The sequence below is a fragment of the Leptidea sinapis genome, chromosome Z (assembly GCF_905404315.1).
Source record: "Leptidea sinapis chromosome Z, ilLepSina1.1, whole genome shotgun sequence".
In the NCBI taxonomy this organism is placed as follows: Eukaryota; Metazoa; Arthropoda; class Insecta; order Lepidoptera; family Pieridae; genus Leptidea; species Leptidea sinapis.
In genome coordinates, this window is record NC_066312.1 from 8416092 (window position 1) to 8430848 (window position 14757).

The 14757-nt window shown below is 35.7% G+C and overlaps 1 protein-coding gene across 2 annotated transcripts in view; it reads left to right on the forward strand.

Moving 5' to 3' along the window:
- LOC126978351 (ecdysone-induced protein 78C-like) overlaps positions 1-14547 on the forward strand; it is an 80951-nt gene extending 66404 nt beyond the window's left edge. For both annotated transcript variants that reach the window (XM_050827104.1, XM_050827103.1), the window contains 6 exons: positions 3579-3720; positions 5115-5384; positions 6093-6307; positions 6802-6918; positions 10086-10265; positions 12103-14547. In XM_050827104.1, coding sequence (XP_050683061.1) covers positions 3579-3720; positions 5115-5384; positions 6093-6307; positions 6802-6918; positions 10086-10265; positions 12103-12381 — 1203 coding nt within the window. In that variant the 3' untranslated portion in view covers positions 12382-14547. The remainder of the gene's footprint in view (positions 1-3578; positions 3721-5114; positions 5385-6092; positions 6308-6801; positions 6919-10085; positions 10266-12102) is intronic.
- The last annotated feature ends 210 nt before the right edge of the window (positions 14548-14757 follow it).

Sequence of the window (14757 nt, forward strand, 5' to 3'; positions counted from 1 at the left end):
AATAGAAAATAAAAATCAAAACTCTACATCAATCAACATTTGGCAAATGTATTTCAGGGAGTCTAACCGTCAAATTAATAATCCTATTTACTATTTCCAATAATCTAATAGAGGCTTTATATGCTCTTTGGCACATCTGATGCAATGTAAGATATTCTTTTTATTACTATTATATGGATAACTCGCAAGCTTAGTCGTAACTTTATTCGTACGTTGTGAAACAAACCCTTAGTCTTGCAAAACCACCGAAAAAGTTGTAGAAACGTTAACAAAGTTTCATTAAAAGAAGCTCTATCAATGTAATTAACACTTGCCCCGTACGAACTCTCCTTTCATCACTGAAAATACGCGGAAGATCAAGTTTTTAGTTAAAATTTTTATCAATTTGTAATTCAAGATGGTATGGATATGGATGGATATAGTTTCCAAGGTTCTCCGGGTAATTAGCCCTAAATCCTTTGACAATCTAAATATTATTTCAGAATTTATACATTGCAAAACCAGTTAACGAATTTGGGATTATGTAATGAGAAATAGCCGCCGCGGAAAATTATGTTTTCAACAATATGGATATCGTTCCAAGGTTCTTGGGGTAGTTAGCCCTAAAACCCTTAAGAATTTAAATATTACTTCCTACTTCCGAATTTATATACTGCAAAACCATCGAAAAAGATGCTTAAAAATTAGCAAAATTAAGTGCAAAGAAACTCTATCAATGTAATTGCAGAGTTGACGTTATTGTTATTTGTAAATATGTTTTCACAATATTTTCCTAAATTAGTCTAACTATAAACTTTTTTTGTATCAAGTTTTTCTAGACTCTACCAAATAATTGTTATTCCAAAATAATGTGAAATACCGCTACATATTTTTTTTCAAAAGGTGGTTTTGTTGTAATCTTATCACATGCTTACCCATTTACAAGGTTTTTAATAAAAAAATTCACACTAACACACTATCCTTCTTTAAATAAAAGAATTTAACCAGAATTGTTACACGAAGAGCTAGTCATAGTGAGAAGTAATTATGGAAAACAGACATTAACCTTTGAGGGAGTTCAGATATATAACAACCAGCCCTCAGAAATAAGAAATGCCAAAACATTGACTTCTTTTAAAGCGAGCCTTCAAAGGCACATACTCAATAATTATGAAATGTTTCAATAACATATGTAGGTTGTTTTATGTCTTATCTATTAGCCTAACATTGTATCGCATTCTGTACCTACCAATACCATTGTTTGTAAGTACCTACTTTAATAGTTAAATGTTAATTTCTCATGTAAGTGACAATAGATCTTAATGAGAATGTAGTTATTTAAACCTAATCTCGTGTAGGTGCATCTAAGAAACAGTAGCTTGCTAAAATTTTGGAGTTTATGAGTATAACAGGGAATGCATTTAGTTATTTTGGATTAGAAGAGCTAACAATAATTGGAGCATGCGTGAACAGCACCAAACAAAGTTTCGTTGATAACCAGTGTTAACTACATTGTTATTGTTGACCATTGTTTCATCGATAACAGAATTTAGCACACCCTTTGTATCTCTAATCTTAAGCTGAAATGCACACCAATTAAGATTGTCAAATCAAATATTAGTTAATTGATATGAAATTATATTCGCACATTTATATAAAGGTAAACACTAGACGACGTTATGAAACCAAATTTAATGATAAACAGCTTCAGATTGTAATAATTGTGTCATTTCTTTTCAATAGCCTGTCTATTTCACACATATGTATTTATTTATCTATGTATCTTTTATTCTCAAATCTAATAATTAAATAAAAAAAAAGGATGTGTGGTTTATGAAACCACGGTAAAAGTGAAACTTTTTTTCACATTATAGGCATTTAACTTAAAAAAAATTGGTATAATATTCCATTAAGTGTATAAGAATCGCTTTATCAATCTTAATTTTATACTTGGAAAATTGGAATGATGATGGGATTTAATAAAAGTAGACTAAGTCTCCAACTAATATTTTTATTGATCTCTGTGTCTTAGCCCTGGTGAAAAATATTGAATTAAAGTTTCACTTTAATAAATAACAACAATTATGTTAAACACTGACAAAAACAAACAAAATAGCGTGGAGCAGTGGCACAAATGAGTAATAGTTTATACACTACACGATCAGCTGCTGCGAACTATAGGCGCTGCCTGACCGTCACGCGACATGCAACACACAGACGATAAAGTTTGAGACGATGTAATAAAAGTTTCACTTTGAATGTTTATTATTGTTGTGAAATAACTAGTTAACGACAAACATAAGTTGAAATGAATATGATAGAATGAACTCGAATAATAATTGTTTACTCCAGATCATATCTATGTTAGTAATTATTTTAGGATACTCGTGTTTTGCGTGTGAAATAACAACTTTACCGTCAAATTTCCCACTATTGATGAAAAAGTCGATGTTATCATTTAATTTCTTTATTTGCTACATGGCAATGACATTGTCTTTATGATGCGCCCTCTATCGTAGGCATCTAATACTTAATAGAAGGGTAGCTTCAGCAACATTATTCTTACCAACAAAATCAAACATAGAAATATCCATAAGTATGTCTGTATGTATGACTATGTCGACGATCCAGTGCTCTGTGAACGGCTAGATCAATTGGCGTTGCGTAGAGACGTCGCTTCTTTGTGTGTCTTCTACCGCATTTATCACGAGGAGTGTTCCAAAGAGCTGTCTGATCTGATTCTTGCTGCCGAATTCCACCTTAACATGACACGCCACAAATTAGGATATCGTCCCAACCATCTGGATGTTTTGCCTTCCTTCACTGGATTTCAAAGAACTTTCTTCCTCGTACAACCAAGCTGAGAAATGAGCTTCCTTGTGCGGTGATTTCGAGACGATATCACAACATAATGTAAACATACCTTCAAAAATATATCAACTTCCTTTAAGGCTGGCAATGCTCCTGTGATTCCTCTTGTGTTGCAAGAGAGTGTGGGCGGCGGTGATCAATTAACACCAAACCCATACGCTCATTTGTCCTCCTTTTCCATAAAAAAAAAATAATACCATTTGGATGTACACCCCGTCGTTGAGCTTCATTGATGTAGGCATGACCACTGTAAAATCTACTGATTTTAGACGACATAGTGCATGTGGTTGATTCTCACTGATTCTCACAATAACGCATATCGTTAAAATACACAACCTATGAACTATGTGGATCGAACTAATTAACAATTCTAGAAATCGAGGTTTATGATGCAAACCACCTGATTTTTAATAGATACCACTAAATTAAAAAAAAATAGAACATGATTTTTTTTTAATGAAATTAAGGGACGAGACGAGCAGGACGTTCAGTTGATGATGTTTGATACGCCCTGCCCATTACATTCACTGTGGGTCTCCAACCGAGAGGAGCGGGTTCAAGTCCCGCATCGTCAATAAATTTTGGTATACACATAATATGTATAATATAAGTAGAAGTGGATTATCAATCACTAAATAGAATTCTTCTCCTTCAGTCGCTTGTTGTGGTGTGCTTTTCTTACATCACCAGCACACACATTTCATGAAATAACGTAAATTCTTTTACAGGGCTTCTTCAGGCGAAGCATTCAGAAGCAGATTGAATACAAGTGCCTTCGCGAAGGAAAGTGTGTCGTAATCCGTTTGAATCGCAACCGTTGCCAGCACTGCAGATTTAAAAAGTGCGTTGCGGCTGGCATGAGCAGAGACTGTGAGTATAGCAATATAGATTTAAATTTGGAAACATTTAAATTTGAAATCTGCGAAAGTCGAGATTAATGTGCTCAAAATAAAAATAGTTAGAAAAACCTAAAAATACACGCTTTGGTTGAAAAGATAATGATTGAAATTTAAAATGAACATCAATTCCTGTTTTATCGACGAAACATGAAAAAATGATATGAATTAACAAAAATATTACTATTTGGCAAATTGAAAAATGTAATAATTTTATCAAATTAATTTATTGTCATCGGTCCTCGGTGAATCACCGAAGTTTGAACGAAATCTGGTCGTTTAAAGTGGGTCAAAATCGCGCCCAATTGAGTCGGTTACAAACATACATACATACAGCTGAAGCTAATAAAAAGCGTGTAAAAAATAACGTCAGTCTTCAGCACGTGTAAAGACGATGGTGGAGTTTTCATATTCTCTATATTGTTTGCAAACTCTTTGCGACGCAAATCAAAGGCAATTACAAATTGCGCTACGTGATATGTCCGCTCCCAGTTTATCAAACACCGGCCGACGTATTAATATGAAATAGAACACAGATCAGCCATAGACCGAGTTCTCTTGACAGACGGAGCGTTTTTATTAACATTAGTACAAATGTACGAGCGACATCTGTGTTTTCAAATATGTTCTATGAACGGTATTTTTAGAATACAAATTGTCAAAACATTTGACCACCCATAATTATTATACAAAAAAGCAATTGTGTGGTTTTATGAAACCATGCTGCAAGTGAAACTTTTCTCACAAAATAACATAGATCTTAATATAAGCCTAGAAAAAAAAAACAAATTTATATATTATGCTTTACATTTTCATAAAATAAAAAAACCTTTATCAAGTGTGTGGGGTTCGAACCTACTCTTCCACCCGCAATTGCATCCAATATGAGAACTATAGGCGCCGCCCGACCGTCACGCGACATGCAACACACAGACGAAAAAGTTTGAGACGATGTTATAAAGGTTTCACTTTAAAATTAATAAATATTGCTGCAAATGTAGAGAAGAATCGCAAAAATGTGTTAATTTTTTATATGAGAACTTTCTCAAACTTGCGATCAAATCAATAGAGCAGTTAGTTATTATTTATTATTATTACTTCTCTGCGAAAGTACTGATTTTAGATAATACCTTAACTCAACCTGCATAAAATTGCTGAAAAATTTATGTTAATTACATTTGTAACGCGATGCTACATTTGCTTCAGCACCCTGTAATCTGTCTATGTTATTCTACTAATATGAAAGATCAACGTACTCCACTGTCGTCTATTTTCCAATTGACGAGTCAATCGGCCACTGAATAGATGCAGTACTTCACTTGCATCGCCCCAGCCCGATTGTGCAACCAAATTGCATTACATTTGCAGCTGTGAGGTACGGAAGAGTTCCCAAGCGCCGCGAAGCTACACCACCACCAGAGACCATGGCTGAACTCCCCAAGAGTCCCGAATTGGAACCGGAGCAGATGATAGTGGTTGATTCCTCGTCTGGAGAGCCTGAGGTTGACCCAGTGGAGGCAGCTAAAGTTCTTTCCAGGGTAGTTATCGCTGCTCACCGGTCATTTAATATGTATACTGAAGAAATCCGCCGCTCCATGCAATTGCATGCTTCCTTCGTGAAAGATAGCGACAACGAAGGTAGTTATTAATATATCAAATACAATTCTTTTTTTACAAAACAAATATAGATTTCTTAAACTGCAATACATAATGTTGTATAATATATACTTTCTTCTTATATTCTTTTAATTAATTATACCGTTATTAGTATTAAAACATTGAATTATTCACAGATTATTTTTTTATTGATATCATATTATTTCAGTTCATTTTTTTATCTGTGAGTTGAACTATAATGATTAATTATAAAAGGGTCTACCTTCATCTATTTCATCATCGACATTATCATCACTTCAGCCGGAAGACGTCCACTGCTGGACAAAGGCCTCCCCCACAGATCTCCACGACGATCGGCCCTGCGCTGCCCTCAACCAACGTGTTCCGGCGATCAAGACCAGATCGTCAGTCAATTTAGTGACACATCAATCAAAATACTGCAACGCAGTATTTGAAGTTAACATTAAATTTTGTGGTATTATTTTGTTTTTATTTTCCAATATTGCCGAGCAATCAAAGAAGGAAAAAAATCTTCTAGGTTGTTTGTTACATATGTACAAATGCTTTAAAAAAATATAGATATGATATTGCGCTCCTTAATTAATTTAAAAAAAAATTGGCGTAGTTATAACTCATAATTATATAAAGTTATTTTAAAAATATATTGCCTGAGGTAAAATCTTACTACTAAATTTTTGAAACCGGTTATAAACACTACGTTTGATCCAGCTGGGGGCAGTAACAACGGAAACGCGGGAGGTCGTGATTTTGTGCCGCACGTAGACGAAGCAGTTGCGGCAGCTCAACGTCTGGAGACTCAGACTATTCTGTGGGGCAACGTCGCATACCGTATGACACCCGCCGTGCAACAAGTCGTCGAATTTGCTAAGCGCTTGCCGGGATTCCACGTACTGCCCCAAGACGATCAATTGATTCTCATCAAGGTATCTTACTTTTAACACAAATATGGGTAATATGGAACATTTTATTGTTTGCCTATCGAATCGTCTATTATATTTAAATGTTATGCCTACTTATTGACGTGGTAAGTGATGTGGGTTATTGACTGGGCGGTTATTGATCTGCATGTTATAGATTCAGCCTGTGTCCTGCCTGGTTTGCAAATCACAAGTTGCAGTGACTCGCGTTCATGTTGATACAGTCAAATCTCACGATTTACATGAATCAGACGTTCCGATTAGCCGGTAAACCACATCAATATACGACGTAAATATCTTTGTATTTTCTTCTTCTGCAACAACTTTAATGTGATTGATAGTTTTATTAAAATCGTGGACGTCCACCGTGCAAAGGCGAACACTGTAACATTTATGCGTAGCTTAGATTAGATATACTAGGCGAATTTATTTCTAATTTTTTTATTAAAACCTTATTCAACCAAATGTGTATGAGACAGTGGGAGTTTTTTGATAAACAGGTTGGCTTCTTCGAAATATGGCTGAGTAGGGCTAGTCGCATGTCTGGTACTGCAACTGCGGTGGTTTTCGATGATGGGACTTCTCTGAATCACCGTCAACTTGAGTTGATGTACGATGTAAGTATAAAATATTATTCAGCAAGATTAAATTCCCGTCATAGAAAATAGATGACGTTTATTACTAATTTCCATACCATTATTCTGTCACTTTGACTATAAATTAAAAATTATATATATTTTGTAATATATAACAGGAATATAAAGTTGGAATATATAACTAATAAAGTGCAAAGTACACTATTTTTTAAAAACAGGCACCAAAGTAAATAACCTCTCCTTCACTGGCATCTTCAGTTTATTTCATAATTCTATGTAGCTTGTATCTTCATAATTCTTTAAATAAAAAAGCAAGAAGCAGTTTCTGTCAATTTCGTTATTGAATTACGATGGAATTAATGAAAAGTTTAATATATATATCGATGCTATTCTCAATTGTTCCTTGTGGAATACGCTCCCACTCGGCAGCAGTTACGTTCCTGAGCTCCATGGTGTTTTGCGGAGCGGGCTGCACCGATCTCACTCCTCGTTTTAGAACATCCCAAATGCTCTATGGAATTGAGGCCGACCTGGCATAGAGCGAGAAGTCCCGAGACTTCGATATGGTTAATCCAAACGATGAATCCCTACCTCTTGAATATACACTGCCACAAACGGTGAGCGCGAGCGTTATCGTCCTTAAAAATCAAATTTTCTCCAAGAACCGTTAATGCGGGTAGTACGTAAGGAATTAGGACTTTTGATATATACCTGTGTGCATTCAAAATGCCGTTTTCTATGAAAACTAACTCCGTACGGTCCAATACATTAATCGCTGCCTAAAACATTACTGCGCCTTTACCATAAGGGGTTATTTCTTCAAAGCAAACTTCTGCGAAATCTTCCACTTGCCTTCGCAGAACTCGCCTACGTCGCTCCTCACCTTCACTTTATTATATTCTTGCTTCATCCGAGAATAATTTCAAGCACAATTTCAAGCGAAGCTAAGTCTAGCAATTCCGTGCTCGTGGAGTTATTTAGGGCCACCCGATAGACGGCGACTGCATATATTAGCAGCGAGGAAGCTTCTTCTGACAGTCCATAAGCTGTTTGGCACACCTCTCACTTCGTCTAGAGTCTTTTTGATGTAGACATAACAACATTTGTGATTTCTCATTGCCTGGTTCACCAGGAAGCGGTCATCTCGAGCTTCTTTGCAGGGTTTTCTTCCAAACTCAGGCTTTCTACGGACGGAACCAGTCTCTCGATATCTATCTAGTCCTCTAAACAGTCAAACGACTCACATTTAGCCTCTGGGACACATAACATTGACTACACCGTTCAAAAAGCCCCTCAAGAAGCGCTATAATTTAGATCGCTGTTATCGTTCTATCAACGATTTTAGAGACTAAATAATGACATCAAGACTTAAAAATATCAAGGGAATAGGATAATAAGACAATAATTATCTAAAAATGATTTAGAATTAATACCAACTATCAACGATTCCCGCCACGATACGTAATTAACTGCAATTTTTGTTAAAGTCCGAATATTTCTTAAATTTGAATTTGGAATAAACTTTTATATGCACCACAATACTTCATTAATGTGCCAATAATATTCTCAAATTATTAAAACCTATTTTGGTATTGCATTTTCTAAAGAGACGGAAAAAATAAAACCGCCCGTTTAAGTACCCACAGAGAGTGAACCTAGACTGTTTCTTCTGCATGTCAATCAACATGCATTGCTATGCAGATTTTTTTTCTTATAGAATAGGAGGACAAACGAGCGTACGGGTCACCTGGTGTTAAGTGATCACCGCCACCCACACTCTCTTGCAACACCAGAGGAATCACAAGAGCGTTGCCGGCCTTTAAGGAAGGTGTACGCGCTTTTTTTGAAGGTACCCATGTCGTATCGTCCCGGAAACACCGCACAAGGAAGCTCATTCCACAGCATTGTAGTACGCGGAAGAAAGCTCCTTGAAAACCGCACTGTGGAGGACCGCCACACATCCAGATGGTGGGGATGATATTTTTACTTGTGGCGAGTCGTGCAAAGGTGGAATTTGGCGGCAGGAATCAGGTTAAACAGCTCTTCGGAACACTCCCCGTTATAAATGCGGTAGAAGACACACAATGAAGCGACATCTCTACGCAACGCCAAGTGATCCAGCTTTTCGCAGAGCACTGGGTCCCCGATAATTCGAGCTGCTCTGCATTGCACGCGGTCATATGGATCGAGCTGATACTGGGGTGCGCCAGACCAGAGATAACAGCAATACTCCATGTGTAGCCGGACCTGCGCTTTGTAGAGCGCTAGAATGTGGGCCGGCTTGAAGAATTGCCTTGCTCTATTGATGACGCCCAGCTTCTTCGAAGCCAGTTTGGCTTTGCCCTCCAGATGGCCACGAAATTGGCAATCACTCGAGATTTCGAGACCCAAAATATTAGGAGAGGCTTTAAGGGAAGTGTTGTCGAAGAGCGGTGATACGACAAATGGGGTTTTTTTAGTGGTAAACGCGCAAACTTGAGTCTTCTGGGGGTTAAATTGGACAAGGTTCAATTTACCCCATTCCGCGACCTTCTCGAGAGAGGACTCGATAGAAGACACAAGTTTCTCCCGGCACTGGTCGACGATTTCCCGAAAGAGACCAGCATGGCCCGTGTGTATACACGACAGCTACCTCCTGCTACCTCTATTAAATACGTCTACATGATATTAAACATGTTACAAGCTTTTGCATCACTATAATTCAACAAACGCAAACGACGACATTTCGAGTGTTGTATTACGTGTTTAAAAAGAATAAACCTATTTGTCATTTATCACCAGCATGTACACATTCTATACTGAGGTACCTACTGTGTTATTGAAGTTATACTTCTTTAGGCGCGTTATGAAAAAAATATGAGAGTGAAATTTTAAGATGCGCGCGCATCACTGTAACACAAAAGTAACAGGGTGAAATTGGTTCCTAAAATTTTCTGACGTTTGCGCCATTCATTATTTTTTTGGTTTCTTCGTCCATTATTATTACAGGCAAATAATTCAAGAACAAACAGCCGTATTTGTTATTTAATAATTAAATGTCAAAGCCATCTTTGCAAGATTTTTACAATGTTGTTCTTTCTACAAACGTAGAATAGCAGGAGCAATAAATAATTTTAAGGATTTTTGCTTTGTTACGTTAAAAAGTATAACTTTGTGCTTGCATACACACAAACTTTTTATTGTTTTAGACTAACTTCGCGAGTGGCGTGATGTCGTACTTGCACGCGATGATGCGTGTGGACATGACTGAAGACGAAGCAGCTCTTTACTCCGCAAGTCTGCTAGTGTCGTCCGAACGCTGCGGTCTCAGCGAGCGCGATCGTGTTGAGGCACTCTCGCGCAACGTCTACGATGCTTTTGTCTATGTGGTGAGATTTATAGTAAACATAATATATATAATATAAAGCAAATTGTCTTTGTTTGAGGCTCAATCACGCCTCAACCACTGATCTTATCGACATGAAACTACCACCATTCGATGCGAAATTTATCCTAGATGGTTTATGGCTACATGTTTTTCGAATTCCAACGTTCCTTCCTTTTAAAATTCGCCCAGCGAATCGGGCGGGAAATTGATGCACTTCACACAAATTGCTAGGGAAAAAAGATGTGACAATGGTAAGTTAGAGTAAATATATATATATTTGTAATTTTATGAGATTACGAGAACAGAAAACGACTGACTAAGAAACATTTCACCGGCTCATACAGAGAGTAGAATGCGTTCAACCTTGCCTTATAATGTTGAACTGGTACAAGAATGACGTTTGTGTGATTGGTTACTTCTACACTAAGAAACCAGACAACATACTCAGTGTTGTAATTATTTAATAAAAAAGACTTTTTTACTTAGAAAAACTTTAACGCTCGCCGTTTTTCACTCATGTAGTCATATTTCGGAGTCAATAAAACAATAATTATATTCATCTTTTTTATGAAGATGAATTTGTTTGAGATATCATTACCAAGCACTGAATATTATCTTCATATACAAATTGACGAAATGGCTACTTAATCTTTCTCATACGTCTACCTTAAAATAAAAAAACAACGGTGATATTACCTACATCTACTTCTAACCGAAGAATGAAACAAATATGATTTTTAACATCTTAAATCTACTTAAAATAAATTATCCCTTTTAAAAAATAATCAATTTTGTGCTTATTTACGTCACTTTATTATATATATTTCAAGTTGTAGCTTTGCGTTGATGGATCAGTCACGACGGGTAATAACCCGTAAATATAAACATAATAATGTATATAGATTATTAGTGCAGTTGGTTGTTGTAGCCATCGTAATGAATGTTTATTTGTAACATGAACTGATCAATAGCTTGATATACGTCGAAAATACAGTTGTTCCAGTATTGTAAACAAACCGACACCAATAACTTATAATTACGATAGATTTGTTGGCTGATCAACCAACTACAATCTATTGAACAATATGCTAGCATTATAGTTTATCTTTCAGTAATCAGACTAGAATTATATTCATTGTTAAATATCTATACTTATAATAAATCTGTAGAGATCATTGATGAAATGATTAAAAGCGAGTGAGGGGGATGTAAGAAGGGAAATAGAACAGGTCCCGATTTTTAATATCATCATAATAAAATCATTGAAAAATTGACGTAAAAAGAAAATAATTTCTTTCATTTAAAATCATTATAGTAATTTTTTAGAGGATAATCTTTTTTTAAGGAAAAGGTGGACTGGTGTTAAGTGATCATCGCCACCCAGAGAATGTTCTCTTGCAACACTAGAGGGATCACAAGAGCATTGCCGCCTTTATTTCTGGATCTACTAAACCGATTTTGAAAATTCAGTTACGAATAGAAATTTAAATGTTTGTGAGTGTCATATAAATATACTATATATTAACCCAAAAAAGGAAATTACTTTTTCATAGTAGTTATATTTGTAAAATAAATTATAATATGGCAAAACAACGTTTGCTAGGTCAGCTAGTAATTTAATATAATGACATCACAGAGATGTTTATCGATTCACATAAAACGAATGTTTGTTGGTTTTTCTTGTTTTGGCAAATAATTTGTCTGGATTTTCTTTTTTCTATATTATTTATGGGATAAAGTTCATATTATGGTAAGCGATAATCAATGCTTAAGTATTCGTGCACACCAGACGAACCGCTGCCAGCTTCATCATTCATATCTCTATATTTTACTTTCAGCTTACAGAGAACAGAACACCGGACATTCCTGCCCGTATGGAGAAGTTTGCTATGCTCGGCCAACAAGTGCGAATGCTGGGATACCGCCACAACGATTTGCTGTACTGGTGCCGCGTCAACTGGCGTCGCCTGCATCTTCCAGCGCTCTTCTCCGAGATATTCGATATACCGAAAAACGAAGAGGACAGCAACTTAGAAGAACAAGAACACCAAGAGGACCAAGAAGAACAAGAACACCAAGAAGAACAAGAAGAAGACCGCCCTGGCAATTCCGGCTAAGCACCGCGAATCATTTCCTTTATTGCACTATCTTTTCACCACGACAATCAACGCGCATTACTACCATTAAAGGAAAATTTGCGGGATCACCGCACGAACATATTACATAATATTATTCAAAGCGTGGTCTCTTACTATAAATTTCTGATAAAAATTTAAAATAAGAATGAACTATATCACACTAGACTTGCCCTTCGACAGTTATTATAACTTCGGATTTGAATAATGCATTATATCATTTAATTATTCATAGCTGTCATTTTCAGTTCTAAGACGTGTAGAATCCGAAAGACGCGCCGAACTTTATTTGCTTGACCACTTCTTATATTCGCGACGCACGTTTGACAGTCGAGAAGTGCTTTAAAGCTTTTATTACCTTCTAAATTTTAATATTAACGTAGTGACGTCATATCATACCCCATGACGTGTATAAGAGTAGGTTTCACTTTGGTATATCTAAATACGTAAAATCATGTAATCGTAGATGTAGTTTTAAATGTAATCTCGTTCTATTAAGATGCATTTAATTTTTTTTCTCTATGAATTGCTATTATAGTTTGGTTATTATTAATTATTATTACGTCAAGGAATGTGCTATATGAGTGGAAATTCAGATGCATATTATCAATCGCTAGAAAGGTATTGTAGAGTGATGAAAACCAACAGAGGAATATTTGATTTGCGATACTGTCAAGTCATCGGCAGCAGTGAGCGGTAAAGATGTTACGCTACGTTCACACGGTTACGTTTTGCCGCATTTTATTTTCATCGGATTTGGACGAACCGAATGTTTTCTCCAATCAGCACATCTTGCGTTGCCATATCCGACAGCGAGATCTCGAGTGAACAGAACATCCGGTTACAAGACACGGCGAAGAATCTCGCGAAGTTGACATCCGATTTTTGCGACTACAAACCCATCAGCGCATTCAATACGTGTGTTCATACGATACATGCTGGTGTAGATTCAGTAACTTTCTGGATCTTGAAACCGAATTAATGTCGGGGCGCATAAGCGGGGGAGTGTATGGGGAGAAATTATCAAATATAGGGATAATCATTCTATAGTAACTAGTTAATAAAAATTAGTAGATCATTTGTCAACGGCCGTATATGTAAAATCACAAACTGTTGATCGTCTTTGCACATTGGGGTTAACCACAATATTTTTAAACGACGCTGAAGGCGATAATATTATTGCAAGACTATTTATTTATGTCCATTGCTTTCTTGACGATGAGGCACTGTGCGCATTCTTGCAAAAAGACCAGATGTTGTTTTCACTCAGGATAACGATACGAGTCCGTTGGACACGGCAACGCAAAATGTGCCGTGTGAACAAAATATTCGATAAAAACAATAAAATTGGGCAAAATGTGACCCCATGTGAATGTAGCGTTAATTGTGCAATATATTAATTAAATTATTGCGTGTAACATATGTACTTGAACAAGTACATATCAGGTAAAAAGGACTGATACGGAATAATTGTTAAAATTAGTTTCCAATAATTTATATGATCTATTATTTCGGTTTTAGTTGAAAACTGTTTATGTTACGAATTAATGTTGTATTTTCATATTTTAAAAATTATCTATTTGTTTTGTTTATATATATTTTATAAAATTTTATTGAGTTATACGCGCGGTTTCGTGATAGGACTGGATCTTCTAGATATCGTTGGAGATTTGCGAATATAGTGGGTATTGGATGTCGTTTGATCCTTACATTACTTATATAAATTCGTCTGAGATATTATAATAGAAACAGATGTTTTCTAGGAGATCTAAATTATCTTGTAAGGGTGCTAAACCAAATCAGATATAAATACGAACTTGGACTGAAGAATATGTGATTGGATATTATTAATTAATATATTTGACGCATAACGTACATGCGATTTGAGAAAAACTGCTTGCATTTTCTTATATTTTCACTTAGACGTTTAGGCTTCGACTATAATACACATAATATAAGCCTGGGAATGTATAAGATTGATAAAATGGAATGTTGGAAATTTATGTAGCTGGCTTGCTTATTGTTTATATGTAGTCGTTATAAGTCCTATATTTGTAGAGGTTTTCGTTTATTATATTATCATTAGTTACTTATTTTACTTTTATATTATAATTTGCTGAATTTTAAATAAATAATTTGCCTATCCAATTGTTTGTTTGTATTTAAAAGCCCAAAACTAATTAATATACTGCGAAACAATAAAAATTACGACGGTTTTTCGGAATCTTATCTATTGGAATGTAAGTAAACTTCTTCGCCCATTCCGTTTCTCATACCAAATAAGTTAACAAGTCCGTATATCGCATAAATCATACATTAAATTCCACTTATTTGAATAAAACTAATAATCAAATATGT